The sequence below is a fragment of the Scleropages formosus genome, chromosome 6 (assembly GCF_900964775.1).
Source record: "Scleropages formosus chromosome 6, fSclFor1.1, whole genome shotgun sequence".
In the NCBI taxonomy this organism is placed as follows: Eukaryota; Metazoa; Chordata; class Actinopteri; order Osteoglossiformes; family Osteoglossidae; genus Scleropages; species Scleropages formosus.
The window spans coordinates 15,861,619-15,888,788 of NC_041811.1; the positions used below are offsets into that span (position 1 = coordinate 15,861,619).

Consider the following 27,170-nt stretch of genomic DNA (forward strand, 5'->3'; position numbering starts at 1 on the left):
GGGAGTTCAGGCTTGAGGTTTTGCGCAGACGGCGTTGTGTTCGGGTGTTGAAAACGGGTAGAGCTTTTTGGGATAGCAGGAGCCGAAAGCAAGTCCCCCCCTCTCTTTTTAGTTATCGAAAGAAGGCCTTATGTTTCACAGCTCGGACCTCATCCGACGGCTAAAAGCTGTGTGACTGGAGCGTTCTGTTGCAGTTGGAGAGGTTATTCTGCAGTTGGAGAGAGAGAGCGGTTCGGGAAGAGGAAACGTCCCGTCGCTCGTGCGGGGCCCCCTCGCGTGCCAAGTGAGTCGCCGTCTCTTTGCCTGAAACTTCTAACATATTTATTTCCCCAAACGGGCCTTCCTTCGAGTCCTTTGCTGCAAAGTTTGCAGTTGGTAGGTGGCTTGTCCAACACGGTGCAGTCTAATGCGGTGTAGTTTGGCGTTATTCGGCATTTTCTGGCCGTAACTTTGGCCAGACGGAGTAGCTAACATGCTAACGGAGCGGACCAAAGGCAAAGCAAAGGGGGAACAGCTGAGCAGACGTTGAGTACATTGTGTTCCGCGGCTGCTTTCTGCGGCCTGCTGCTCACCTCCAGTGACAAGAAAATATGAAAAATCCTATCGTAAATACTACTGTGTGTAGCGTGCAACTCAACTGTGGTTGAGTTTTGAGTAAATACTAGCGGAATTGTAGCTTAGCACGCGCGCTCACGTCTGTTCTGCTTCCCCGGAGCGCCGAGTCTTTCCTCCCGCCGTGTTGTTGGACGGCCAGACTCGGTCAGACTCAGAGTCGACGAACGGAACGGTGAGCCGGCCGTCCGTTTGTTTAGTTCCCGCACCAAAACACATTTGATCTTAAAAACGCGTAGAATGTGGCCACACAGCGTGACTGTATTGTTAGTAAGTCGCGTTTCGTGACTCAGACTGTAGTTCTCCAGTATGAGCTGCGGAGGCGTCTGGACTAAAGCGCTTTCAATCGTCACACTGACTGACTGGCTGGGGCTGGTTCGTAGTCATCGCCACACGCACGCCTAACTAGTTGCAGACTGGTGCGGTGTTGTACACTACACTTGTACAGCTCATGATCATGTGCGCGCTGGTTACCGTGTGAGGCAACAGCTTGTCCGGTGGCAGTGAGTGTTCTGTGTGAAGGCTTGTCAGACACGTCCAGACTCCAGGCCGTGGGCTCAGAGGGGTTTCATTGTAACTCGCAGCCACCTCACACACACACACAGAGGCCAGGATGAGTTGGAACCGTTTGGCACTGACTGAAGAGCCATGCGGATTGGAGAGGAGAGGACGAGGCTCCATCTCCACTGACTTCCCAGAGCTTTAAAGACTGGGAACCCAGCAGTCAGGGTCTCTAATGCCACTGGAGGTACAGCTCGTCAGGTACCAAAAATATTGTCTGTAATACTCAGTAAAGTTTGAAACGGTTACTAGGGTTGGCACTTTAAGCTTTCTTCAAACATCAGGAGATACATCAACTCTCTCTCCCCCCCCCCCCCAGTCATTCCTGTGGACCACATTAACTCTCCCAGACTTTGCCTTGGTTATCCACTCCAGCTGAAGCTGCCTGCGTGCTTCGCTGTATGATTCGCATAACAAAAAGTTTAAAAAAGGAATTGTGTAAATGTGCGCTGGTTTGACTAGCCGTTCTCACTCATCAGAATATTAGTGGGATTCATCTTAACTTGCCAAAATAGTTATCTTGGATGTTTTAGTTTTTGGCAGGTGGACATTTCTGCAAAAAGGTGCTGATAATCAGAAAGAACAGAGTTGAATTGGTAATTTCAACACCAAATATATATCTACTTAAATCCCAGTGGTTAAGTTTAAATTTTTTTTTCGATGAAGCAGTTGTACTGATCCGTAACCCTAAAAATGTAAAATGACCACCATTTTAAGGACTTATCACAAAACCAAATTATACAACTTTGGTGGTTGCTTGTATATCGCAGAACAATTAATTTCATATTACTGTTAACAGTACATGCAATTAGTATTTTAACTGTGACATTACAGTAATTTTATGCTAACGTTCTTACTGAATGCCTTAATATTACTATAATGAAGACTGACTGACACTAGTGTTCCCCTTTAACATGTTACAAGAGAGTTGTAATTTTGTCTAGAAATTCCAAATCTAGTCTGTTTAAATTGCGGTGAGTGGTGATTTTAGAAAAGAGCAGAATTGGAGAAATATTTATAGTATTTGATGCATAGCAAAGTTGCCAAATGAATATGTATAGCTCACATTAAGTTAATACTATATTTAATCTATGCATTCACAGTGGTTTTTAAGCATCTTTCCAAGAACTGTACAGCTGAAGTTTGACAGATTAGGATATGTTTTGGTAATTTTTTTTTTTTTTTTTTTTGTATAAAGATGAAGTGTATTCCCATCTGGAAAAGTGTGCTGCATGTTGCATTGCAAAGAAGTTAAAAAGGGGACATTGATTTCCATTTTAAACTAATCTGAAGGTCCATTGCAAGGTTGGTCTTTGGAGTGCAGAGAGGTCACAGCTCTCATAGGTTTGTAGGCTGGTGCTGGATACAGAATCTAGGCTTAAGCGGATCAAATTATAGGTGCGGCCTAGGTTCTCTGTTTATTCTTGTGAGCTACTTCTCCAGATCCTTCACCACTTGTTTAATGTGTTGTGAATGATTTCTGTTCTGTTTCAGGTCAGGGGTGCCATCTCCGTGTTGCTGCATCAGCCGCAAGACAGATGGGCACACTATGTCACAGGCACCATAAAGGTGCGGCTGCTTACAGAACTTTAACCCAATCGCTGAACATCTAAGGAAATGAAGGCCACTTACTACCAGTTCTCAGAAGAACAATAAAGAACTTGAATTAAAAATTTGGTACATTTTTGTGTGACGATATTTGTCCAAATATCAGCACAAAGTGGTGTTTCTAATTAGGAAAAAAACACAATTCGTCTCTGCGTTTAGTGTTTTTGGGGTGATAGAGTAAGAAATTCATCACAATGAGCGCGGAAGGATACCAGTACAGAGCGCTTTATGACTATAAGAAGGAGAGAGAAGAGGACATTGATTTGCACGTTGGGGACATACTAATTGTAAACAAGGGTGCGCTGTTGGGCCTCGGGTACGGTGATGGATTTGAGGAGAGGCCTGAGGAGATCGGCTGGTTGCCTGGCTTTAATGAGACCACGCAGGAAAAGGGTGACTTCCCTGGAACGTATGTTGAATACATTGGAAGAAAGAAGATTTCACCCCCAACACCAAAACCAAGGCCCCCCAGACCGCTGCCTGTGGCACCAAGCCCAGCCAGAGCAGACTCTGACATGGAGCAGGGTGAGTATAGCACAGCATCCTATTCTCTTGACACCTCCCCAGTCTGTACTCAAAACTGGATCCTTTCAGTAGTCAGATATGAAATGCTGGAGTTCATGGTCGCTGTTGAATTCTTTTCCTCTTTAGTAGCTTACTGTGCAAACAGTATTTCTTAAATGTACTTTTCTATATATGTTTTGCACAGCTTAATGCTCTTAGAAATTTAGTTTTTCAGATTCATTGAAACTTTAATCTAACCGTTAAATGTAGTACATACCAAAACATCCCGGTCAGGTAAAGTCAGATATACATGTTCCCTCCTGTTAGTCTGCAGTGTTCAGTTTTTATTGGTTACATAGAATTTAAACCAAGCTATGCAGATTTTCCATACTTAACAATCTGTTCATTTTATGTGAAATGCTTAAGAAATTCTGGTTCAAACTTGAAAGCACAACTGTGAATGGATATCCTTCAAATGCCCAGTTTCTTGCTGCTGTCCTTTTAGTGCTTCGAGCAAGCTGCTCGCTGCACTAACACTAAACGGAAATGCATGGTTCAGCTTATTTGGTATGGGCTATCTATTTTTAATGACGGTTTGCACTGGTACACCCTGATTTCCTACTTCCTCTTTTGATGGCTTGAGTTTTGCTATGTGTATAGTTTTTCTGTGAACAAAATGCAATCAAACAGACTCCGTCTCATCTGCAACTAGACTATACCATACATGTCTGTACTCGGTATGAATGGTCAGTCCAAGAAGCAGAACTAACAAAAATTAAATGCATGATTAAAAAGTGCATCTGAATATAAACTGGGGAACTGTTTTTCAGAAATTAGCTGATTTTTAGTTGGCATTACAGTATCACAAATAGCAAAACTAAAAAAAAATCTGCAATGGCAAAAAGTATGTAGAAAGTTGCAATAAGATACTGAATACTTTAATAAATGATAGAGTAGTTTAATAAATATGAAGAAATAAAATTCAGTTAACCTGTTTTGCATAGATGCCTAGAACAAATTTCTATTATGCCAATTACTGTTTTTAGTAGGTCAGAATCTGTTACAGTAACATTTAAAAATGTTATAACCCTGAGTGACAGTTACTATAATAAACATTTATTACAGTGGTCTTATAACCATTAGATTCTTACCCTTCCGTTTATAGTCTCCCCCAACTTTGTGTCAGTTTTTAAAAAAAAAAAAAAGTATAGAAATTCTGGAAGTCCAGTGTCCATTAGTGGACAAGCTCCCTTTTAATTGTAGTCCTACTCTCTAGTGGTAACAGGTTTTGAAAGAAATAACAGAAATTGAAGAGCCTGACAATTTTGCTTAAGGTGACAATTGAAATTTTTAATTTGGGAATGAGCAACTATTTGTAGTTAAGCCTTCTAAAGTTAAGGTCAAGTGAATTTGGCAGTTTCTTAAAGGATTTAAACCTTTAAGGAAGTCTGATAGCCCATAATGGTTATATTGAGTGTTGAAATCTCCACACTTTTACCTTGAGAACAAGATAAGAACTTGGAAGATAGGGCCAGGATTTCTGGCATGAAGTAGATATAATTCCAGTCGCCAAAGTGATTAGTAAATATTCTCTAAACACTGAAAATGCAAGCCCACCTTATATCACTTGAGCTGAGGAATGTTTATTTTGTTTGGTTTTTAAATTTGGATCCGTTTGTAGGAACAGTTTTGAGCTATGATTAAGTATATGGACATTTAATGAAACCGGGAGTAAATGTATAGCAGCTATAGGTAACCATTAGGTACTTCGTGTACTACATTTTATTTCCTACTGACACTAACAGTTAAATATAACAACCTTTTTGATTCATTCTGCTTTGTGTAGCATCTTAAGTTTGTAGCGAGTAGATGTTATTTTAGCCAAAATGAGTTTGGTGCATACATTTATTCAGGACTTGTGAACATGGATGCAGTTGATTCTTTAGGAAATTCAGGGACTACATACTTTGTTGATTGCCAGAGTTAGCATTTGTGACCATCAGTGTACAGTGAAATCCTGTGAAACTGTCTCCATTTGCTACCATCAATTTTAGATTACTATAACACGTTATTTCCTTACTCCCTGTGGAAGAAAGGAACCTACTAAGAGCCGATGTAGCATGATTACTGCACCCTGGGCCCCGCTAACCCACAGTGCAGTACAATCCCTTGGCAGCCTTCCAGACTGCTTTATTGTAGTCTCAACACGCACAGTACCAGCCTGATGTGACACTGGTTCCACTGTTCTTTGTTTTAGCTGTATAAGATAAAATTGTGTTTACTTTAGGCAGAATAATTTGCATCTCCAGTGGTATTTTTCCAGACCCTACTTGTCACACAAAGGACCAAAGTCTACTTTACACTGAGAAATTGGTCTTTAAATTTTGTGGAAACATTGAGCAAAGCTTACAGCACAGTACCTCCTACAAACATACCAGCATTCTTTCCCAATTGGTGAGAAAATTACCTTCCAGGGCAACAGTGCTCCAGTTAAGTTTTTCTATCTTGCATGAGAACTATATTAGCAGAGAAATGATTAGGACCCACAGTTTTGGGCATTTATTGGAAAGATGCCTATGAAAGTTTTCTTGCTCTGTCAGATTAGTGTGAACAGTGGAGGGTGTTGGGAGGTTGACTCTTGTGGAAGGGTGATGCAGCATTCCTGTAGACTGTCCAGGCCCCAAACCACATTTTGTCCTGGCCACCCTGGAAGGATGTGTGGGCCCAAAACCACACTGTGAAAGCCTTTCCTCTGTGGACCATTAGAATAAAAGTGAATACAAGAATTTAATTTCGGTTAAAAGCATTTACAACACACTTTGCATACATAATTGAACAGAAATACAATACATAACAGCAAGAATTTTTCTTGTCATTTTGAGAAGCATTTCATTGGTGTATCATTTAAAGTAATTACATCGATTCATTTAGCAGACATTTAAAGTAACAATTAAAAAGTACTATTAATCTGCTTATGGGTGTTTTGGAAAATATTTTCTTTACCCTTAGAATATTTTTACATTTAATGTTACTAGGTGCCTCTTTATAGCCTACTCAATAAAAAAAAAAAAGTGTGACAGCACGTCAGCACAAAAGCTGAAGCGTGTCATATGTAGCACTCGTGAAGAACTGTCTTGACTCATTTGCTACTGCCAGTGCTTTTCAGAAAAGCTGTAGACCAGCTTAGACTTTAAGTATTTTTCTTGTCATGTGGGCTTCCTCACAACCTAGTAATGTGTTAGCCATATAGCTAACCCACTTCAGAATTAATGGATACAACATTTAGCATGTGCAGCAGATTCCCAGGTCTAACACTGGGCCCAGAGCCCATGTGGGGGAGCAGAGCTGGGAGGAGAAAGGAGCCCAGATTTCCCTTTGGCCAAGGGGCCCTGGAACTGGGGGCTGAGTGCTGAATTCCTGCTGCTTCACAATGTTTGTGATTTATTGCCAGCCATTGAAGGCTCTGGCAGATCTCTCTCACCCCCCCATCTGTCTATCTCTCCCCCTTTTCCTCCAGTGTCCCTGTGTTTTGATAATGTTCCTTGGGTTGGCTTGAGGAAGAGTTGGGGGGGAGCACACTGAACCATGGGGGATTGACTTCAGGACAGCAGATGTGAGGGCTGAGGAAGAATTCCAGAGGGTCATGGCTTCTAGGGGTTGTGCTGCTCTGTTCCTCATTGGGGCCTCTTACATGGGCCTCTGTTTTTTGGAAATGGATTTCCTTAGCTAGTCTCTGGACCTGATAGTGTGACACCATGAATTTGACTTGAACTATAATAGTAGATAGTGAGTCATGAACAAATTCAGCTGTCCCTTTAAAGGTCATTTTAAAGTTTACATTTTGCAATGGTTTGCATTATGCTGATTTTATAGCGGCATACCTTTTGGTGCCTGAAGTTTGGAGATGGAAGGCTGTATTCAAACTGGTGATTATAATACCGTTTCTGCTGTGCGTCAGCCTACCTCGAGGTATGGTGTCTTACATTTGTTTGGTATTGTTATCCTTTATTAAATGGAAACTCATTGTCCTTCCAAATGGTACACCTTTGTGGCTGTAAAATTCCACAATTTGAGCTTTGAGACTTCTTAAATGGCTAATTCTTTTTAGAATCTCTTTGTTGAGCTTATTTAATGCAAGCTTATTTCACTTGAAAACTGGTGAATTTACTACTTTCACCAAGATTTCTTAAAAACAACTTGCTGTGTGTGATGCAAGTAAAACTATTCCAGAACTTTTCCAGCTTTTTCTTAACAGATACGCTGTTAAAATGAAGTTTTCTAAATCTGCATGTGGTTTAAATTCCATCGCGGTTTCATTAAAGTGACTGGGTGTTCTGGGCTTGAAGTGCATGCTGCATCTTGCTTCAGAAAATATTTGATCCTTCTATTTAAAGATGCTCATCTATGGATGTTTGAGTTGCCATGTTTACATGTTGGGGTGCATTGCAGGAAATGGAGTTTAGAAAAAGAAAATTATGGAATTTAATTCTACTTTTCATTTGCTTATCACAGTGAGAGATGTGAGCTTCCTTGTTTTGTATTTGTAAAATGTTTTGTAAGACTAGTAGTTTCATATATGTGCAACCCAGATGTGTTTAACACCGGAACTAATGCATGTTTAATAACCAGCATACATAACTTGGTTATAGTTTGCTACAAAATCTAAAAGCCTTAAGTTACTTTTTTTTTTTAATAATTATGTAACAAGTGTTTTCCTTTTGGCATGGTTATTCATCTCGATCTGATATGAAGCACCTCAAGGCGCAAACCACCATGGCAGAGGGGGGAGTTTTTTGCATCTGGATTTGCAATGTGTTAGACCACACAACTGCCACAGTCATGCTATAAATTTTGCTATAGTGATGATAAACCTGCTTCTGTGAAGAAATGCTGCACATTTTGCTGAAACTCAAAATAAGAATTGAAACGTTTGCTGTCATTGTTGTCTGTTCATTCCAGAAGAAGGTGGCGTTAGCAAAGGGAGCACAGGTTCAGCTGTCCAGCGCGCACAGTCCGCAGTCCTACCGAAAAGTGAACGGCTCAGTTGTGCTGGGATTTTTCTATGTGGTGTTCCGTGCTGTATCTCAGCTGCGTGTGTGCGAGTGAGATGCAGCTACCCCCACCAAAGGGGAGGAGCCTCCTAGAGAGGGCAAGAGTGAGGGGTGCATAGCTGGAGTTTGAGATAATGTTGTCTCCCGTTGTGGGCCCCTTTAGAGCTTGGCCTGATGCGTGCTACACTGAGGAGCATGGAGCTGTTGCTTGCTCCACAAAGGATGTGTGCATTTGCTAACTGGGTGCTGGGCAGTTGTTTGGGGGGGGGGGTGTGTTTAAATATGTGTTTTGTGAAACATTTGATGTGGGGGCAGGTGAGGGGGGTGAGCAGGGAAAGGCTGTTTTGTGCAAAGTGGGCTGATTTGCCATTGTGATGAATCAGTACAATTGTCCATAGTGCTGATCATGGTAACTCGGGCCACAATGCACGAGCATAACAAACGGCCACTCTGAGTCCTCCTGAATGGCTGCTTTATAATGTCCCTGATGTGACTCCCCAACTCGTGTGGGAAATTAGGTCATCGGACCTGTGCTGTACAACTGAACCCCGGTGTCACGAAAATGAAAAGGCATTCAGTTTGTGAAAGTGAGTCTGAGTATGTCACAAAACAGAAATGGAGAGCTTCCTCCCCCTCACCCTGCTCCTTACATGGGCTTCAGCCATTTTCTGTAAGTGTGGCAGTCTTTCTTCCATGTCCTGCTCCCTCTTTCTGCCTCAGTGCAGGGAAACTGCAAACGTGGCAGGAGTCCTCAAGGTTTGTCTGGCCCAAGTAAAGTAGTAAATACCGTAACTGATAGAGCTTCCATTATGTTGTTGGATGGTTACGTTATTTTAAAAAAAAAAAAAAAAAAAAAAAAATAGCGTTTCTGTTCAGTTCCCCATACACACATGGTAACACACTGTTTTTCATGAGTAAAGAAGAGCATTTATGAAGGCTTTAGGTCTTAGATGCTGGAATTGGTAATTACACCTGACTTGGAGAACTTGAGTTGGCATTCTGGGAAACTGCACGGCACACAGGGAAGGAGACCACCGGCAGGGTTCCCTGGCCGTGCTTATTTCCACACTGCGATTAAGGAGAATGGCCTCTCAACACACCACACTGCAGTTGCATGCCTCATGGAATTCAGCCCACCTTGTCTACGTTGAAACAGCTGCTTGTGCCTTTTTTTAAAAAAAGTTTTAGTGTAAACTCTTGATGTTCCCTTGCTGTGCTGAATAAGATTCCATATTACAGGTTTTACAAATGACACTTACTGAGTGTATCCCCGTCAACACACATGTCACTCTGCAACATTGTTTGGGATGGCTGTCTTTTCCAATATGTTCAGGCTTGTCCTGTAGAAAATGTTTAAGCTCACTTGCATACTTATGTTGCAGGAGTTAACATTTACATCACATCAGGATAATGGAAAGGCCTGTTTTTATAGGGCACATGGCTCATAAAAGCTTAATCTTAACAGCAGCAGTAATACACTATTTTTGTTGCATTCTCACCAAACTTCTATACCTAGCGCAACTCTGAAAGTTTACTTCTGCCACATTATCTATTTCAGAACACCAGAATAGAGAAGCAATTCTGTTAGTTATGCTCAAGGGTACCATTTTATTTTTGGTGTTTGAAACAGAGGCACCCCTACTTCTCCAACTTTGCCATTTCACACAGTGGCAAATAAATCTAGCCTTGCAGTTGGTCTGGCTCTCCCTTACTTTAAAACATCCTTGGAGGATTTAGACAGAACTTTGCAAACAATCTATTCAAGGATAAATACCTATAGATTTGCTGTTATGGGGTGGTTGTGACACTTTGGCACTACTAAACAGCAAAAGTGGACACAGCTGTGGGATTCTGTTCAGGGTACATGAACCTCTGCATAAGGGCCAAGAAATGTTTGCATGTCCACTGTGAGAACTTTGAAGAATTTCTTTTAGGTGAAAATAGTGTTGGCTTTGGTCTCTTAAATAGAAGTAAAGAATGTGTACCGACAGTGTTCTTGCTGGAAAAAAATACCCGTTTTATGATAACTGTGTGCGTGAGAGCTCACACAAGTGCATTTCATTACTTGATCGCCTCAAGAGGTTGAAGTCCAAATTGGCAAATCTTACTTGAGGCAAAGCATGTCTGTCTGGTGGATTAGAAACACATTGCAGGAGAAGTTCGGCTGTATGTGAAATGCACACTGCCAGGCATTAAATTTTACCTTTTTCTGGGAAGAACGCTGCGAGGTTGTTATGTAACAATGGAAGTGGATGGGACTGGGGAACCTTTACAGCTTTTTTTTGGGCTTCATTTCTCCCAGTAAATCTGAGCAGCATGAGGTGGTCTGGACTACTGTTGATTGGGCGCATCCATCTTTGACTCAGACAAGCTAGGGTGAGGCAGTAGGGAGGCTGCAGGATCTGCTAGAGCAGCAAAAACGCCCTATCCACCCTCATCCCATCAATCGTTATCCGAGTACAGTAATTTGTTGGCCCGGGAAAATAATGATGAATTGGATATTGACTTATTTTTGTCCTCCCCAAATAAATGGGAATGACCTGGATTCATGTAGAAATGTTGTACTTGTTACGTCCAACCAGAAAACAAATTTAGCTTTCCAAAAAGAGAAAGTGCATCTAGGTGTGTGCACAAACTCCTGGACTTGTGACAAATTCACACCCGTTTTCTTCAAGGTTATAGTATTGAGGTGGTTTCTAAAATCGCAGGTAAATGACACCTGAATAGTCATATTTTCTTTTTTGTAAAATTGTGCTTTTATTGGATTTCATTTTTAAATTATGCTGCAAATCTTATCAGTAGCATATCACTTTCTACATGATTTAAAATATTTTGAACAAATACACATGTGGGAAAGCATCTAAAGTGTCCTTTCAGAAACGTTGTCTTGCCCATTGTTTTTAAAGAAACCTGACTGCAACAGGGAACAGGTTCATTCCAGAATGTGTTGTGCCCTGTACTGTCTGTAGAGGGAGACACTCTTTCATACATAAAATGGTTGTAACTCCATTTTAGCATGTCGAAAGTAATGTTCTGCTTTCGTTGTAAATCTGAATCAGCATTATTCGCCTTGTATGCAATACCAGCACTTACTTCTTGTAACTGGTTGCTACATGCCGTGTTCTTAATTTGGAAAGATGTGCTTGGTTTTTTCAATAAAGTTGTATTTGCATACTTCTGAAATTACTACTTTGGGTATGCTGGAATTGCAGTAACATGTCATAATCCTGACATTTTCCACAGCAGTGATCAGTGAATTGCTTAGCTGATGCTTGTATGCCTAGACATATCTATACAGCTCACTATTTTTCCTGGAGTAATTTAAAGTACTTCTCAAGGGTACTACAGCAGTAGTGTGGAATAGAGTTTGAACCAGCAACCTCCAGATTAAAAGCCCACGTGATTAATCATTAGAAATAACTTTTGTACATGTAGGAGTTCCTGTGACTGAAGGTTGTGAGTGGCTCTTTACTATTTTTACTTCAGCATACCTTATATTTAGTAACCCCCCTCTCTGTTCCCTGGCTACAGACTGATGTTCAGCTGGTTCAGACGCACTGTCTGCATTTGAGACCTTTCCACAACAATTTTCAGAACTTGCTTAACTCAACTTGCAGAATCCAGAGGCCTGATAGTGTCTCGTCCCTATAAAGATGGGTGCTGATCCTCAAGGTACATGCCTGTGTAGGCTTGAGTGTGGGGACAGTTTTCTCGTCTGTTGCTAGGGCAACAGTGATTTTCACAAATCTGGTGTGGAGTTGCTGCCCTACTGGTGCAGAGTGCTGCTGCAGTCAAGTGATTGGATGAATTAGGGCCTATCCTCTTCTGGATTTTGTCCTTTTTGTTATTGTTTCGAAAGTGGGTGATATCCCTCCCACCACAAAACTCATCAGAATGCAGAAAAATCTTAATGTATCAAATACGAGACTGTGTGTTCTTTTGATTTCAGAAGAACAAGTTTAATGGTTAAACATTTAGCCATAGACATGTCTGTGTGCAACATCTGCCTCAGACAAAGAAGGAGAAACTCTAAACATAGGCAGAGATTGAAGGAGGGAGTGGATCTGTCAAAGTGCCTGTCCACCTCAGGATTAATCACCCGTATCTTTCCAGTCTTCAGCCTGGGGACTAGCCACTACAAGGATCCTCTTTGTCTATTTGATCCCATGTCAGTGCTCCAGCCTTTCAAGGAAATGGTTACTTGATCAGTTGAGACATTTTGCCCCTTCTTTCTCTCCCCCCCCCCCTCGGGTGTTATTCAATCTAACTCCAATCCAGTGAAGGACTATCGAGTCGCCTGGTGTTACTGAGAAGCAATTTGATCCCATTCCCCTCCCTGTCACTCAAAGGATGGCATTAGCTGATGTACATAAACACAAGCTTCCTGGAACTTACATTTCTGAAGGCATATGGAGCCCACAAAAGGCATCTCTGGCCAATGCATGAAGAGCAGAACGAGCCTTAATCCTCTTTCCAGCCTTTGGCCTGTTCACTAGATGTGGAATATTGCCCTTTCTGGGAGTCTTACATCTTCCCCTTCTCTCAAGGGAAAGTCAGCCACAGCAACAATGGCAATCTCACATCCACTAGCATAACATGCATTATGTAAGTTTGTCTTTTTAAATTAGTATTATGACATTGTGCAAATGGACCTGTACAGGAAGCAAAAATATCCAAACACAAAGGAATGACAAAGCACATCAGAAACCTGTACAGGGATGTAACGGGTTATTAATCAAATTATATATAGCATTTCAATTGTATATTGCTTTTTTGTATACATTTTACATCACTTTTAAAACTAAGGGTAACTTTTTTTGAGCAGTTTTGTTTTCCAGTTGTGCAGTTTTCATGTAGTCACTAAACAAGTCTTAAAATTTTCACACTCTTTCATAACTCAGGCTGTAACTATCTAGACTGTTCAACTTATCCTCTTAGATTGGTTTTAATGAATGGGTTTACACAGGGGTATGGTAATAAGATTGTCTAAACCAAAATTTAAGTCATTTTTACAGAATAATAAATCACTGATTAATTTAGCCATATGGACATTCCTTTCCAAAGTTAATATTTCAAAAGGCAAAAATTGTATAAATATTTTAATTTTTTCCTAGTACTACAACTAAAAGCTGTGTTTTTCTTTCCCTTTTCTGTGCTGTCCTAGTGCTGCATCAGAAAGGGAGCATTTTAAACTTTTGAAAAGTGTCTTCATTCATAACTTAAATGAAACAGTACCTTTACAGTTTTGATTCTGAGGAAAAAAACTCTTGGCATAATACTGCTTCACACAGTCCAAATAAAGAATCCACCAGGCTCTGGTTCTTTCATGTCTGCTTCTGTGGCATTCAGATCTGAGAAACCTAGCCCCAAACTTGCCAACTGTTTAGTTATTAGTGGTTCCTTGCATAACCAACAATCTGACTCGTGTCTCTTGATGGCACACCCCTGGTCCATACTGTGCTTCAGTGAATACCTCTCATTGTGACTGCCTCTCTGATCTTGTGATGGCATTGGAAGCCTTTTCATTAGCAAGATCTACTTCAGAAATATCTCAGAAACCTACTCAATGTGAAAAATGCTCACTAGTAAGCTCTCCTCGCTGTGTGTAAATGTGTGTGCCCGTCTATGAAAGTGAATAAGGCTGAATCCAGGTGCTTTTCCCCATTCTTTTTTGCCCTTTAGCAAAATTGAAAAGGGTGTCTGAGAAACACTCGATGTTTGGATTGGCTCACAGGGCCCAGTCCCCAGCATTTAATCAGTTTAGATTGACTTTGCATTCTTGGCGTGCTGCTACTTTCCTGCAGCCCTGTATGAGACATGGAGTGAGAAAGACATACCAAATTTGCCACACACACCTAACCTGTTATAGACAGTTTCATTGAGATAAGAAAGCACATTAAATCGCAACAGATGCAGCTACAGCTGGAGAACCAGACAGGTTAGAAAGGGAATGTTGGTACAGGTCAATCCCACCCCTTCTGTGAGTATTTTAAGTCTCGCATTGCCCCAGACTGGAATGCTGTTTTGGAAAGAGTGGTGGGACTGCTAGTTTTCGGGGCATGCTAAGCAAGCTGCTGGGTGTCATGTAGTGTCACAGGGAACTGATCTTTCCACCTCTTGCCTGTCCACAGGTGCTACCCTTCAGGACCTGACGGAGCAGTTTGCGCCCCCAGAGATGGCACCCTTCATGCTGGTCAAACTGCTGGAGGCCATTGAGAAGAAAGGTTTGTGCTGGAAGTCCACGTTTCTGCACCTCTGAAACTTTGCTTTAAGGAGTTTAAAGTGAGCGTATTAATGTGCTGTTTATTTGCCTTAAGGTTTGGAGTGTCCAACATTGTACAGGACGTTCACAGCAGGGAATGGACTGGATGTCAGGCAGTGCTTTGAAAGTGGTGAGCTCCATGTCCAAAACATGTTCTAGATACATGTACTGTGTTGTGTCTTTTTAGATATTAATTTTAAATTTCAAGGCTGTCTGAAGTGTAAGTATTACTCTGTATGGACATCTGGTAGTGTAGTAGTTAGAACTCTTGCCTTTGAACCCAAAGGTCGCAGGTCTCTCGAGCAAGGTACTTAAATTGCTGCAGTAAAAAATGACCCAGCTGTATATATGGGTAAATAATTGTAAGTAGCTTAACATTGTAGGTTGCTTTGGAGAAAAGCATCAGCTACATGAATAAATGTAAATATGTAGTATTGCTTCTGTATGGTTCCCTGTAAGGCTTGTTACCTGTCCAAAGCTTGTCTTGTGAGGTTTTAAAGACATCAGTTATGCTTCCTGACAGCTAGGATACCATTGGTTGAGAGAGGCCATGTGTGTAAAGCAAGTGTCTGAGCTAACACATGTGCACCGCTGCAATCAGATTCCCCATGTGCGGAGCTGGATCAACTGGACCTCCAGGTTCTCTGTGATGGCCTCAGGAGGTACTTGCTAGACCTGCCCCATCCTGTGGTCCATACATCAATCTACAGTGAAATGGTGGATGTTGTTCAAGGTAAGCAATAAATAGTCTGCATATTGGGTTGTTCTGAATTACCTCCAGTTTTTTTTTTTTTTTTTTTTTTTTTTTTTTTTTTTTTGGGGCATAAGCCATGATTTAGTCCATGAGCAACCACGTGAGGGTGCTGTTGGACCTGGTGTGAAGGCAGACGATGAAGGGAAGATGTGCTAACAGTGCAGCTCTTTATAGCTGTGTGTCATCCTTGGAAAAGTGCAATAACTGCCACAGCATTAGCAGTGAATGGGCTAGCCATGTAGATAAATTCTGCTACATACTTTTATTTACTACAAGTGTATTGACATTAATCTTCAAATGTCTGCAGCAATTTGTTACTTCGTACCAGTGGTGCTGTTTTGTTTATACAGTTAATGTGTTCAAGTATGTGTTAAGCCACCTGTCTTACAAGAATCACTCCAAGTCAGTGGCTTAAAGGAGCTTGAAACCATAAACTGACCTAAACTGCTGTAATTTTGAACATGTATGTAACATAAAGCATGAATTCACTTGACTTGGGGCAATAGCTAATTAAATGGTCGAGGATATGACCTTTTAACCTGAAGGCTATTGGTTCAAGTTTCACTCCTTACTGCTGTTGTAGCATCCTTAAGATACTTATTCTGATACCAAACTGTATAAATATGAAGATGCCCAGAAGTATGTCACTTTCAATAAAATAGTAACTTAAATAGTTAAGCAACTTTTTAAAGTGACTTTCCTAGCAAGAGAGCAGATCTTTCCTGTTCAGCTGAGGCACTTGTAAGCTGTCACGTGGCAAGAAACAGGATATCTGTGGTTAATCGGAACTAAAAACCAGGCTGTGAAGCTATCTCCTGCATCTGAAGTCAGCCAATCACCTGTTCATGTACCTTGCTCTGAGCCACCGTCACCTCACAGTTTCTCTGTGGCTGAAACAGTGTGCATAATTTTCCACCTGGCTGCAGATTGTGTGTGTGTACCCAGCTCTGCCATTTCACTAAAATGAACTGACTGATCAGCGGTGGAGACTGAGACATTTCATGCATCAGAATTTTTTTTTAGGAGACTTGTTACTGATGCTGAATTTCTGTGACCCCCCCCCCATTATCTCCCTTTAACAGAGGTGCAGAACCCCGAAGAGTGTGGGCAGCTGCTGCGCAGGATTGCCCGCTCACCCATCCTGCCAGCCCAGTACTGGCTGACACTCCACTGCCTGATCAAGCACTTCTGCAGAGTGTGCCAGAACACAGCCAAGAACCTGCTGAGCGCCCGCATCCTGGGAGAGATTTTCAGTCCCCTTCTCTTCCGACATCAAACATCCAGGTATGATACAGTGGTGTGTGTAGCTGATGGTGAAAACTATGCAAAGAGTGAAATTGTAAATTTAGAAGTTGAATTTTTTTTCCTCCTGTTTTAACCATTGCAGTTGTGAGCCAAGCCCAGATTCCAATATCAGGATCATGGAAGTCTTGATCACCAGTGAATGGAATGAAAGCCAGGTTGCTCCAGGTAATTGTCCTGAATTTTGCACTGTATATTTTGTAAATCTGTTTCAATTCTTATTTTTGCAACAAAGCAACTCATAGCCACAAAACTTTTGACACAGACTCCTTGTGGTTGCTATGGAGCAGTAACCCCACCACACATACATACATCTTCATGCTCCCAGCTGTAGATAGAACATTTAGCCACATACACATCCAAGGTACCAGTCTGTAAAGGAAATTTTTTTGCAGTACTGAAACTGTCAATTATTTTTGTATTAACGAATATTGTGCTGTAACTATTGAGTACTGTACTGATTATCGTGACAGTTCAGTTAATCGGGTAAGATACTTTTACATTTTATTAAACAGCAATAGGAAATATGCAAAATTACAGGAAGTTTCGTAAAAGGAACAAATATTTTGTTTCATTTTATAAAAATCAACGTGTGTGTATTATGTGGTATATTTCAATGAAAAAAGTCAAGTGCAAGCTAAACCTTTTTAGCCATCAGAGGCCATATTAAATTTCAAGTTTCAAAGAACACACATGTACTGCAGTCAAATAACTAAATTATAATTCAAGTTAGTTTGTGGTTGTACTTTAAGGTTAAAACTAATAAATATTGCATTTTATTACAAGTTCTAGTTAGAGTAGAAAGTAATGCAACAAATTATTTATAATGTAAGTTGGTTAAGTTCAGCTCTTGGTGCCACAGGAATTAGCATCCATACACGCCACTGTTCGCTGATCCACAGTGACATCCTTAAAAGATATACTGATGAGTCCTTGAGGCAGAAAGTTTGAATAGAGGGTTTCAATTAATCGTTATTCGTGGAATCTTTTCAGCCCTAATGTCTTACATGAATTTAACTTTTTTTAATATACATGGTACAATATGAAGATGTTAAAGTGGAACTGCTTTGATTCACGATTCTGATGATTACGTAACTTTTCATCAAGGTTGTTTTGTATAAGTATTTACATTCATGTTACAGGTAAAACGTGTCCAGCTAGCGTCCATTAAGTGACTGGCTCGGGACAAAAATGGAACTAATACCGTAGTTGTGTTTTGGAACTTGGAGTTCCTGCACATATGAGTTTGAGATACGGCGAAAGAACATTCTGTGTTTCCACTTCTTGCCAAGGGGTAAAAGGTTGCCTTTGCAGTAAATGGAAGCCCACGTGGTGTATTAAAGTGACCAAATGACGAGTGTTTGTTTAGTGTTACACTTTAATTGAGCAAAAAGGAGCAGAACTGTTTACATGCTTGTAATCTTCAGTGTATTCAACTTCTCAGAGCTGCAGATGAAGATTTAGTTTGGAATCGAAGGTTGAATTTCTCTGTTAAGGGTTTTGGTTTGCTAATCTGCAAAGCTTAAACTGTGCTACTTTAAGATAATGGAGTCAAGGGTAAGACTTCTTGGAGGGTTTCTTTTCATATCTGTTTCAAGTAATAGAATATTAGATCTCTGCATTTTAAGCTTTATATTCCTTTCACAGTGCATTTTGCTGAGTTTCTGCAAATGTTACTTTCTGAAAATCAAACTAATACATAAAGTGATAATTTCACTGCCACAGGCTTGCACAAAATGATGGGATTAAGTCTGGCTGACTGGTTACAGAATTTTGTACGTGGGAGAAAACTGCACAATAAAGGCTTTTTACAAAGAGGTGGAAATTAGTTTGTCACCTGTGCTCTTTTGAAAAAGTGAAATGCTTTTGTGTTGGCATTGGCCTTTTCCAATGGAAAACTTCTGAGACAGCATGTAGTGCATTGGTTAGGGTTTGCAGTTGGGGGGGCTTTACTGTAGAACTATCCAAGCCTCTGTGTCTGATTGCTTAAGTGTGCAACAGTTGTCAGGTCCTTAAATTGCCATTAAGTCTGCTATACAAAAATGCATTTATGACAATTTTTGCAGAAAGTTAACGCATGAACTGCAGCTGAAGGGAAAATTTCCTAATGGGAAAATCTAGTGGATTTGTTAGTCTTTTACTGTGGTTGCTTTAAACAGAAGTATTTCTCAAGCTTTCAAAAAAGGTGAATGAGTTCACATGGACCGTTTGGATTTGTTGGTCACTTTGTGCTGGACATAAATGTAAGATGCTAAACATAACCTCATATTTCAGCGGCATAATGTCGACCTCTAGAAGCTGTCTCAGCAGTCACTTGGGACAGACAACCGCAGGATTGAGAGAAATGGCATGTATATGTGTGCGCATGCATGCACGCTGGTTGTGCTTTTACAAGGCCCCGTTAAAGCTCTTTCTTCGCCCTCCTCAGGGGCCTGGGTCTGCCGGCTGACTAGTTAAAGGTTTTATTACCTGCTAGGGCTTATTTATGCCATCCCCTGGCGTGGGCTGGGCTCAGTTGTCAGTAATTCACACCTGCAGGCAAGCGGGGTGGGGTGGCTTGGCGAGGTGAGCCCAGTCACAAGGCGAGCTTTTATTCGATAATCTGCTGAATGGGCCCCGCTCCTTCCTGTGCAAGGCAGCTTGGAGGCCATCTGTTTGACTTTCAAATGCTCTGTAAAACCTGGTGTGTTAGAACTCAACCCAAAAGTCTGCGTGTGCACTTGTCTGAGCATGCATGTAAGGGCCCAGTTACTGGAGTCTATTTTAAGTCACAACGAGGCTGGCTTGGACTGGGTTGGCTGTAACTCTGTCTGCTCCACAGTGAGCACTTGTTAGTCGACGACAGTTTTCGCTTCTGAGGACTCCATTCCTCCCCCACTCTCTGCTGGCGGTTCTGCCTCCTGCCCCCAAACACCACAACCGCCGCGCCTACCTCTCCTCACCCAAAGTGTCCAGCTCAGCAAATATTTGGAGCAGTTCAAAAGTTAATCATAAGATCGAGCCGCCGTGAGTGCAGCAGAAGAGTGCGGCGTGAGGGCTGGCTTTCAGACTGGTCTGGCCGTGTAATCATTAACCATGAGGAGCTTCCCTCTGGAAGTGGAGTGCGGATGAACCGGGTGGCTGTGTCATTAATTTGTGGGACGTCTTCTCTCTGCTCGCACGTAGCACCTGTTGCTCCTGTGGATTACTGGGATTTCATAGAGGAAGCTATGCATTAATATGTAAGAACTAAGACCAAAAACCCTTCCGTGAGGAAACCTGAGACACAGGACTACTGATTACATGTAGATCCCCCCCTCTCCAAAACCTGGTGATCTTTTTTTTTTTTTTCCTACTAAGTTTTACGGAAGATGCACAACTTACAATGTAAGTAAACGGGGAAACTGGAAAAACTTTAGCTCAACTTTACACTATTTTGAATAAGTTTGCGGTAAATTAGAAATGGAAATAACTGCACTGAGTTGGTGTGATGTGGCTAATGCACTAAGCGGGGAGACGAGCTCATTGATTTTTAGCGTTCGATCTGTTCAAGGGAGCTGTTATGGAGCACGTTTTGGATTCTTCGTTAATTTGAGGGTGACTTGCTGACAGAAGGTACTCCCCCCCCGGCATTTATATCAAGTTAACCTCTGTGTGTATGTAGGCACACGTGGGGATACTGGACCACAACTGTCCATTTGGAACTTACTTTCTGAAGACACCAGAACATTTTAGGAATGCTTGGATTAGACTAACTTGTAATCTTTTTAACTTTATGAAATGGGTGTTTCATAAACACATCATGAAGATATTTTTCAGGAGGGCTAAATATACCATTTTAGCTAAATTCATCTAATAATGCAGCGTGACTTGTTTTGCGCCTTCGTGTTTTTCAATTATATTAGTACTATAATAAACATTTGATTTGAACATTTGGTTTTGATAAATCAGAATAAAACCTGAGGCTATCAAGTCAACCATTCAGTAGTTTTAGAAGAAAGTTTGTTTTTTTTTTTTTTGTTTTTTTTTTTTTGTTTTGTAACTTTGTGTTTGGGGGGGCTTTTTTTTCCAGCCTCTGTCAGAAGAGAGGATAACTACTGTGTTCCCCCATCCTTTTTTAATCTACTGGGAACTGGAGCTATTTTGAGGCCTCTGGCTTCTGGATTTCCTAAGTGTCACACTCTGGGATTACAGCAGTATTTTAGAGCTCTGGCGCTGACCTGGCCGCGCATTAGACGTACCGGCCTACGTGCCGATAGTGACAGAGCAGCTTTTGTCTGGGTGCCAGCAGTGGGACGGACTAGACGAGTGCAGTGCAACGAGGGGAGGGGTGCTATGAACCTGCCAGACTCCGAGAGAGCTCTAGAATGAGAGAGCACAGAGAGACAGGTTGCAGTTTTTTTTTTTCTTTTTTTTTTCTCTCTCCCCCCCTCCACTTTGGCTGAATCATGTTTTCCATATTATTGACTTATATCTATCCCAGACAGAGACTGGTTCGTTGTACGTAACTTCAAACATTTTCCTGTCTGGCTTTGGTGCTGGTTTTGCATGCAGCTGGACGAGAAGTGAGGGCAGAGAGGAAGCATGTGCATGCGTTGTAAGTGAACAAGGAAAGCAAGTGAGAAAGAAGTCAGTGATCTTTCAAAATGACATCATTGCTCAGAGGAAATGGAAGATGCAGCAGTAGGCAGTGAGGCGGGAGTGGTCTGGTGACAATAGTGCTGCCCAATTGGCCGAGGTAAGTGATGTAACACATTTCCGAGCTTGTCCTCCGTAGCTTTTAAAATGAATACTAAGACAGCTGTACAAAGGAACGGGGTTCCTTGCCTCCCACCGCGTCTGATTGTCAAGTCACAGTTTTTGCTGCCCTGCGCTGATGTGTAACACTGCAGTGATCATGAGTGACCTGGAGGTAGAGTGTCAAAAATGTGAACTTGGTCTTGGGACGGAGCTTCTGTTTTACATAGAAATGGATCATCCAGGTAATGCTGCGTTCTTTACTGGTCTTTGGGGCTTCATTTCCTGCTGGCAACCAAAGCAGCTGCACAGCTGGCGTCTGAGTTGTCTGATTAGAGGATCGTGTTGTGCCTGATTCTTGAACGCTGTAGTCATAGTGCTAATGCCCAACTGCACAGGGGTAACTAGGCAGGTCTTTTCTGTGGCAGTTGATTGTGTCTTGCCTGTGAAGTTTGTTTGCATGTGCTCGTGTTAAATAAATGGGAAGCATTGCGAGAATTTTCTGTGTCGACGCAGCTGTTCGCTGTTAAACGCAACCTTTGCGAGGTGCGTACTGCAGGCTGCGTTTCAGAGATAGCGCAGAATGACCAAAGCAGACAAAGGAGCATAGATCTGTTAAAAATAGCTTGCCGCTTCCACTGCTTCACACTCCTCGCAGATTTTGACCCTGCAGGTAAATGCCATTGATGTGATGAGCACATTGAGTTCATCAGTTCCATTTTCTGCATGTGGGGGGCCTTTGTGTGATATAAAGGTTTTAAAAAATGTGCTCCAATGTTATTTACATACACTAACTCAAAGGATGCTTTTTTTTTTTTTTTTTTTTTTTTTTTTTAAAATTAAGGAATATTTTTAAAACCATTGTGGGGTGTTTTGTTTTAAGGGACTTCAATTGCAGAACTAAACTAGTGTTTGGCACAAGTTTTGTACATTTACCCTCACTTGTTTTGTGTGGCTGCGTGACTGTCATTACGTTATGTCAATATTAGCATTAGTGCTGCTGTTAATTTTAGTGAGATGGACTCATAATTATGCTGTGGAATGTTAGCAGAGAGCTGTGTGTTAAGCAGGCAACAGATGGGGCTTACTCTCCGCTGTGATTTATGGCTGCATCATGCCATGATGTGGGATGGTGAAAGAATAGGCTCTCTCCACCCTCAGCGAAATGCATTTCTTATGTCTTCAAATAGCCCTTCCCATAGTTGTGGAGCAGTAATATTTCTTGAACCTTAATCAAGCAGATTTGTGGAGTGTGGTAGATAGTGCTGGGGCTGTAACAGTGCTGTTTAGTGTATATATTTTACTACTGTAAATGTGTGGCCGTGTCACATTTTGAATCACTTGAAAGTATGAAATCTTCTGTTTCTGCAGCCCTACCTCCAAAACCACCGAAGCCAACCCCCATCACAAACAACGGTATGAACAACAACATGGCACTGCAAGATGCTGAATGGTACTGGGGAGATATCTCAAGGCAAGTTACACACCTCTAAGAACATGAAAATGAATTGCCCTGTATTTGCAGTGGTCATGAAAATGCTATAAGAAACACTGAAGCAAGAGAATGTGACACCACACGAGAGATGTAGTTTGCTGGTGTATACTTGGTAGAATTTGCAAAGCTAGGGAAGTGGTTAGGAGTATGTTTTAACATTGCTTATCATACAGCAGTACAGCTGTTACAAGTAGACATGAAGGCACTGACATGATCATTAGAATGGCATTGTCACCTTGTCTCCGACTTCCCGCTTCACCCTGTGTTGTATGTGTACAGTAATTTTTCTCAGAATCCTAGGCGGTGGTTTTCAGTTTTACTGCAGCTGCATCTGATATGTAGGGTTATGCATTTATGTTGCACGGGTTTTTCTTTTAAAGACTAGTATACAATTTTTATCTGCTTAACGTAGTAGTTGTCACAACAGTTTACAAAATATAGGCTATGTAATATCTTGCTAACTAATTATGTTTTACTTAGTTTTGTTGCACAATCTTCTCTTGGTTTACAGGGAGGAGGTGAATGAGAAGCTGAGAGATACAGCGGACGGTACATTTTTGGTCCGAGACGCCTCAACAAAAATGCATGGAGACTACACTTTAACACTGAGGTATTTTTTTAATCTTCCCCCATCTCACAATTTTGTTTCTTACAAGAAAAACGTCTTGTGTTCAGTAACCTAAAAAGGTATTTGTACATGTTGTCTGTTTTACAGAAAAGGGGGCAACAACAAACTTATCAAAATATTTCATCGGGACGGGAAGTACGGTTTCTCAGACCCACTCACTTTCAACTCTGTGGTTGAGCTCATAAATCACTACAGACATGAGTCCTTGGCCCAGTACAATCCCAAGCTTGATGTGAAACTACAGTATCCAGTGTCAAAGCACCAGCAGGTAAGTAATCATACAGATTGGACAAAGACATGTTTTGTTGTATTCATTGTCTTTGTCAGATTGCTAAAAACACTTGTTGAAAAAGGATTTTTAAAAATCTGATCATCACTGCAGTTGTATGAACTATAGTATGTCATTGAATCTACAGTTTTGACAACATGGTTCATGTCCCTCAGGATCAAGTGGTGAAAGAAGACAACATTGAAGCCGTGGGGAAGAAGCTGCATGAGTACCACCTACAATACCAGGAGAAGAATAAAGAGTACGACAGACTGTATGAGGAGTACACAAGGACATCGCAGGCAAGCTTTTGATCTTAACAGTTTATCAGTAGCACCTCTGCTGCTTGTATGGGAAATTGTGACTTTACATCAGCCTTTTCAACCTTAGGAAATTCAAATGAAAAGGACAGCTATTGAAGCCTTCAATGAAACAATCAAAATATTTGAAGAACAGTGCCAAACACAGGAGCGCTACAGTAAGGAGTACATCGAAAAATTCAAGAGGGAAGGCAATGAAAAGGAGATTCAGAGGTAAATTTGCAGCTGTGCGGATAACCATTTTTTGAATTGATCATGACATGTTTAAGGAAAATCTTTTGGGCTTTTCTCCATAATGGTTTTGTTCTTAAAATATTATTTGTTGCTCTTGAAGAGACAAGCCCTTTGTGTGTGTTGTCAGATTTTAAATTAATGGCAATGTTTTTATGTCCTTTGCCAGGATCATGGTGAACTATGAAAAGCTCAAGTCACGGATTAGTGAGATAGTGGACAGCAAACGCCGTCTTGAGGAAGACCTGAAGAAGCAGGCGGCTGACTATAGAGAGATCGACAAAAAGATGAACAGCATCAAACCAGACCTCATCCAGCTTCGCAAAACCAGAGACCAATATCTAATGTAAGCCCTCAGCCTTCCTGTAGCCTTTGCTTATATTTCTACGGAAGCCAGTGCTTGGCGGCCGTTTTTCTTGGTTATTAAATATCTCAATGCTCTGTTGCAGGTGGTTGACGCAGAAGGGCGTCCGGCAGAAGAAACTGAATGAGTGGCTTGGAATCAAGAATGAGAACACAGAAGAGTATGTATCTTGGCATGTTTTTATTAATTTTACTTTATCAAATGGTATGTAGCAAGCAGTCCCTGCAGTTATTGGTCTGATAGCAGCCACCTTTAATTTTTCCTTGATTTCCCTCATTACAGCCAGTACTCTATGGTGGATGACGACGAAGACCTTCCACATCATGATGAACGCACTTGGAAACTGGGCAATATCAACCGAATCCAGGCTGAGGCTTTGCTCCGGGGAAAGAGGGACGGCACATTCCTGGTCCGGGACAGTAGCAAGGCCGGTTGCTATGCCTGCAGCGTAGTGTACGTGTCTCATTGTTTGGAATCACTCTTATGAGCAGAGGACAAATGGTGTATAGATGGACATGTTCTTAAGGTCTACACTGCATTAGGTATAAGGGACCCCTAAAGGAACACATTCTTAAGATGAATCTTTTGCTCTAGGAAATGTCTTGTTTTAGCCTTACTTATAGATTGATGTTTGATGGATTTTTTTTTTTTTTTTTTTTTTTTTCCCCCCCCTCTTCCCCCCCGCAGTGTCGATGGTGAAGTAAAGCACTGTGTCATCAACAAGACACCCACAGGGTATGGTTTTGCAGAGCCCTACAACCTGTACAGCTCCTTGAAAGAACTGGTCCTCCACTACCAGCACACATCCCTTGTACAGCACAATGACTCTCTGAATGTCACGCTAGCATACCCAGTCTATGCGCACCAGAGGCGGTGAGCACCCCCTGAAATAACTCTGGATTCACCACGGGAGACGCATCTCATGAGAAGCGAGATGGCCTACACTCTGGGCTTGGAAAGAAGCGCAAACGCTGTTTCTTCAGACTTACCAGAGAAGTTGAGACATCTCAGCAAGGGACTCCATGCGAGGTGCTGAGAAGTGAATGTAGTTTTTTTTTTTTTTTTTTTTTTTTTTTTTTTCTTTCTCCTCCCCCCCCTCTCTTCTCCCCTCCCTTCCCCTCTCTCTCTCCTTTCCCTCGTTTGTGCTTTTGCTGGAAAAGCACAATCATCCGAAAACTGCTGGTCTATCTCTAAAGAGGAAGACATAGAGGCCTTTTCTTAACGGTGCTTGCTGTTTTCAAAGCTTTACCAGCTGGAATGTCAAATGCTGATAACCCCAGGGTGCGTCTTTTGTACAGTTCGCCATGCCCTTTTGTATTTTTATTTCTCACCTGTCTCCCAGCGTGTGAGCGTGTTCGTGACCAAAACTCACGATTCTGAACTTTTCCAGTTTTGGGATAGTTGATTTACATTCAAGTGTTCATTTAGTGTGTCTTGGATCAGCTGATAAATGTAGCAAGAAGGCACTTTTCCACAAAACGATAGTTTCCTGTACAAGTGTTGCATCAACGAGGACACTCATTGCAAGATAGCAGCTTTTTCTTTTTCTTTATCTGGAAGCATTATCATGCAAACTTGAACCTTATCTTCACTCTGGACATGCAAAATATACAAGCAGGACATAATGGACATAGTGAGTCATTCATTGTACATATTTTGAGGAGAATAAAGTGATTTAAACCAATAGTACAGTACCAAAAAAATGTTCAGATCCTTTTTATTTTGCTATTTCTGCTATGCAATTCTGTATTTCCTCAAAGCTGTTAACTTTACATGTGGCTGTCCATAATATAAGCTTGTTTTTATTGCTTAGTTTTTTTTTTATGTCATGTCTGTGTCCAAGGTGGTGATATTTTAAGTGTCAAAATGGCAAAGAAATTGGCCTCGGTTTTAAATAAAATAGAGGATTAGCTTACTTTACCATGTAATTTTTTCAGTGACTAGTCTGAACTCCACTGTAAAGCTTTTCTCATTTTTACTTCTTTTTCTCCTAGGCAGAGCCTATTGAGGATTTGTAAGCTGCTTAATTGAGTATCAGATTGTTTTAGGAGAGCCACCCCTATTTTACTCCAGACAACTCATTTCTGAAGTTTTACAGTTCTGAACAAAGGATGAGTTTTAGCTGTAGTTTGAATATCGTAACATTACTGGGTGCATGCCTGATGGATTCAGTACCCTGGTGATCACAATTGCCAGGATTACAGGATAATTATTTTGTTGTGCATTTCCCCCAATGCAGAGTAAATTGACTTGAAGTGTGGAATGCAACAAATTGTAATAGCAAGATCAGTTAGGAGACAAAAATGCTACCTTCTCATTCCTAGTTCATAGTATTTTTCTGTATCAGAAAATCCATTATGACTGTTTACATGGATAAGAGAATTCATGGCTATTAATCTTGAATTTTAATGGTAAAAACTGAGGCAATGCCAATATATAGAAATTCTGTTACCTGAAGAAAATAAAGTACCAAAATAAATTGATGCCCACTGAA

At 41.2% G+C, this 27,170-nt stretch overlaps 1 protein-coding gene across 5 annotated transcripts; it reads left to right on the forward strand.

Annotated features, from left to right (window-relative positions):
- pik3r1 (phosphoinositide-3-kinase, regulatory subunit 1 (alpha)) lies at positions 1–27,170 on the forward strand. 5 transcript variants are annotated; one of them, XM_018744822.2, is made up of 16 exons: positions 1–283; positions 2,668–3,306; positions 14,468–14,560; positions 14,654–14,728; positions 15,200–15,331; positions 16,435–16,636; positions 16,740–16,822; positions 22,742–22,844; positions 23,377–23,475; positions 23,581–23,761; positions 23,938–24,063; positions 24,152–24,294; positions 24,482–24,658; positions 24,762–24,836; positions 24,959–25,129; positions 25,364–27,170. In XM_018744822.2, the coding sequence occupies exons 2-16, from the start codon at positions 2,976–2,978 to the stop codon at positions 25,551–25,553; spliced, it is 2,181 nt and encodes a 726-aa protein (XP_018600338.1). In that variant the 5' UTR covers positions 1–283; positions 2,668–2,975; the 3' UTR covers positions 25,554–27,170. The 5 variants fall into 5 exon arrangements, with proteins under 5 accessions (XP_018600338.1, XP_018600341.1, XP_018600340.1 ...); XM_018744825.2 differs by lacking the exons at positions 1–283; positions 2,668–3,306; positions 14,468–14,560; ... (2 more) ...; positions 16,435–16,636; positions 16,740–16,822 and adding an exon at positions 18,040–18,211; XM_018744824.2 differs by lacking the exons at positions 1–283; positions 2,668–3,306; positions 14,468–14,560; ... (2 more) ...; positions 16,435–16,636; positions 16,740–16,822 and adding an exon at positions 19,663–20,020.

What these genes read in the sequence shown, in the direction of transcription:
- pik3r1 (XM_018744822.2), top strand. Translation starts at nt 2,976, where the DNA reads ATGAGCGCGGAAGGATACCAGTACAGAGCGCTTTATGACTATAAGAAG. An exon ending in CAGGCAGTGCTTTGAAAGTG is followed by an intron (nt 14,729 to 15,199) that starts GTGAGCTCCATG and finishes CGCTGCAATCAG; the next exon opens with ATTCCCCATGTGCGGAGCTG. An exon ending in AAGAATGAGAACACAGAAGA is followed by an intron (nt 24,837 to 24,958) that starts GTATGTATCTTG and finishes CCCTCATTACAG; the next exon opens with CCAGTACTCTATGGTGGATG.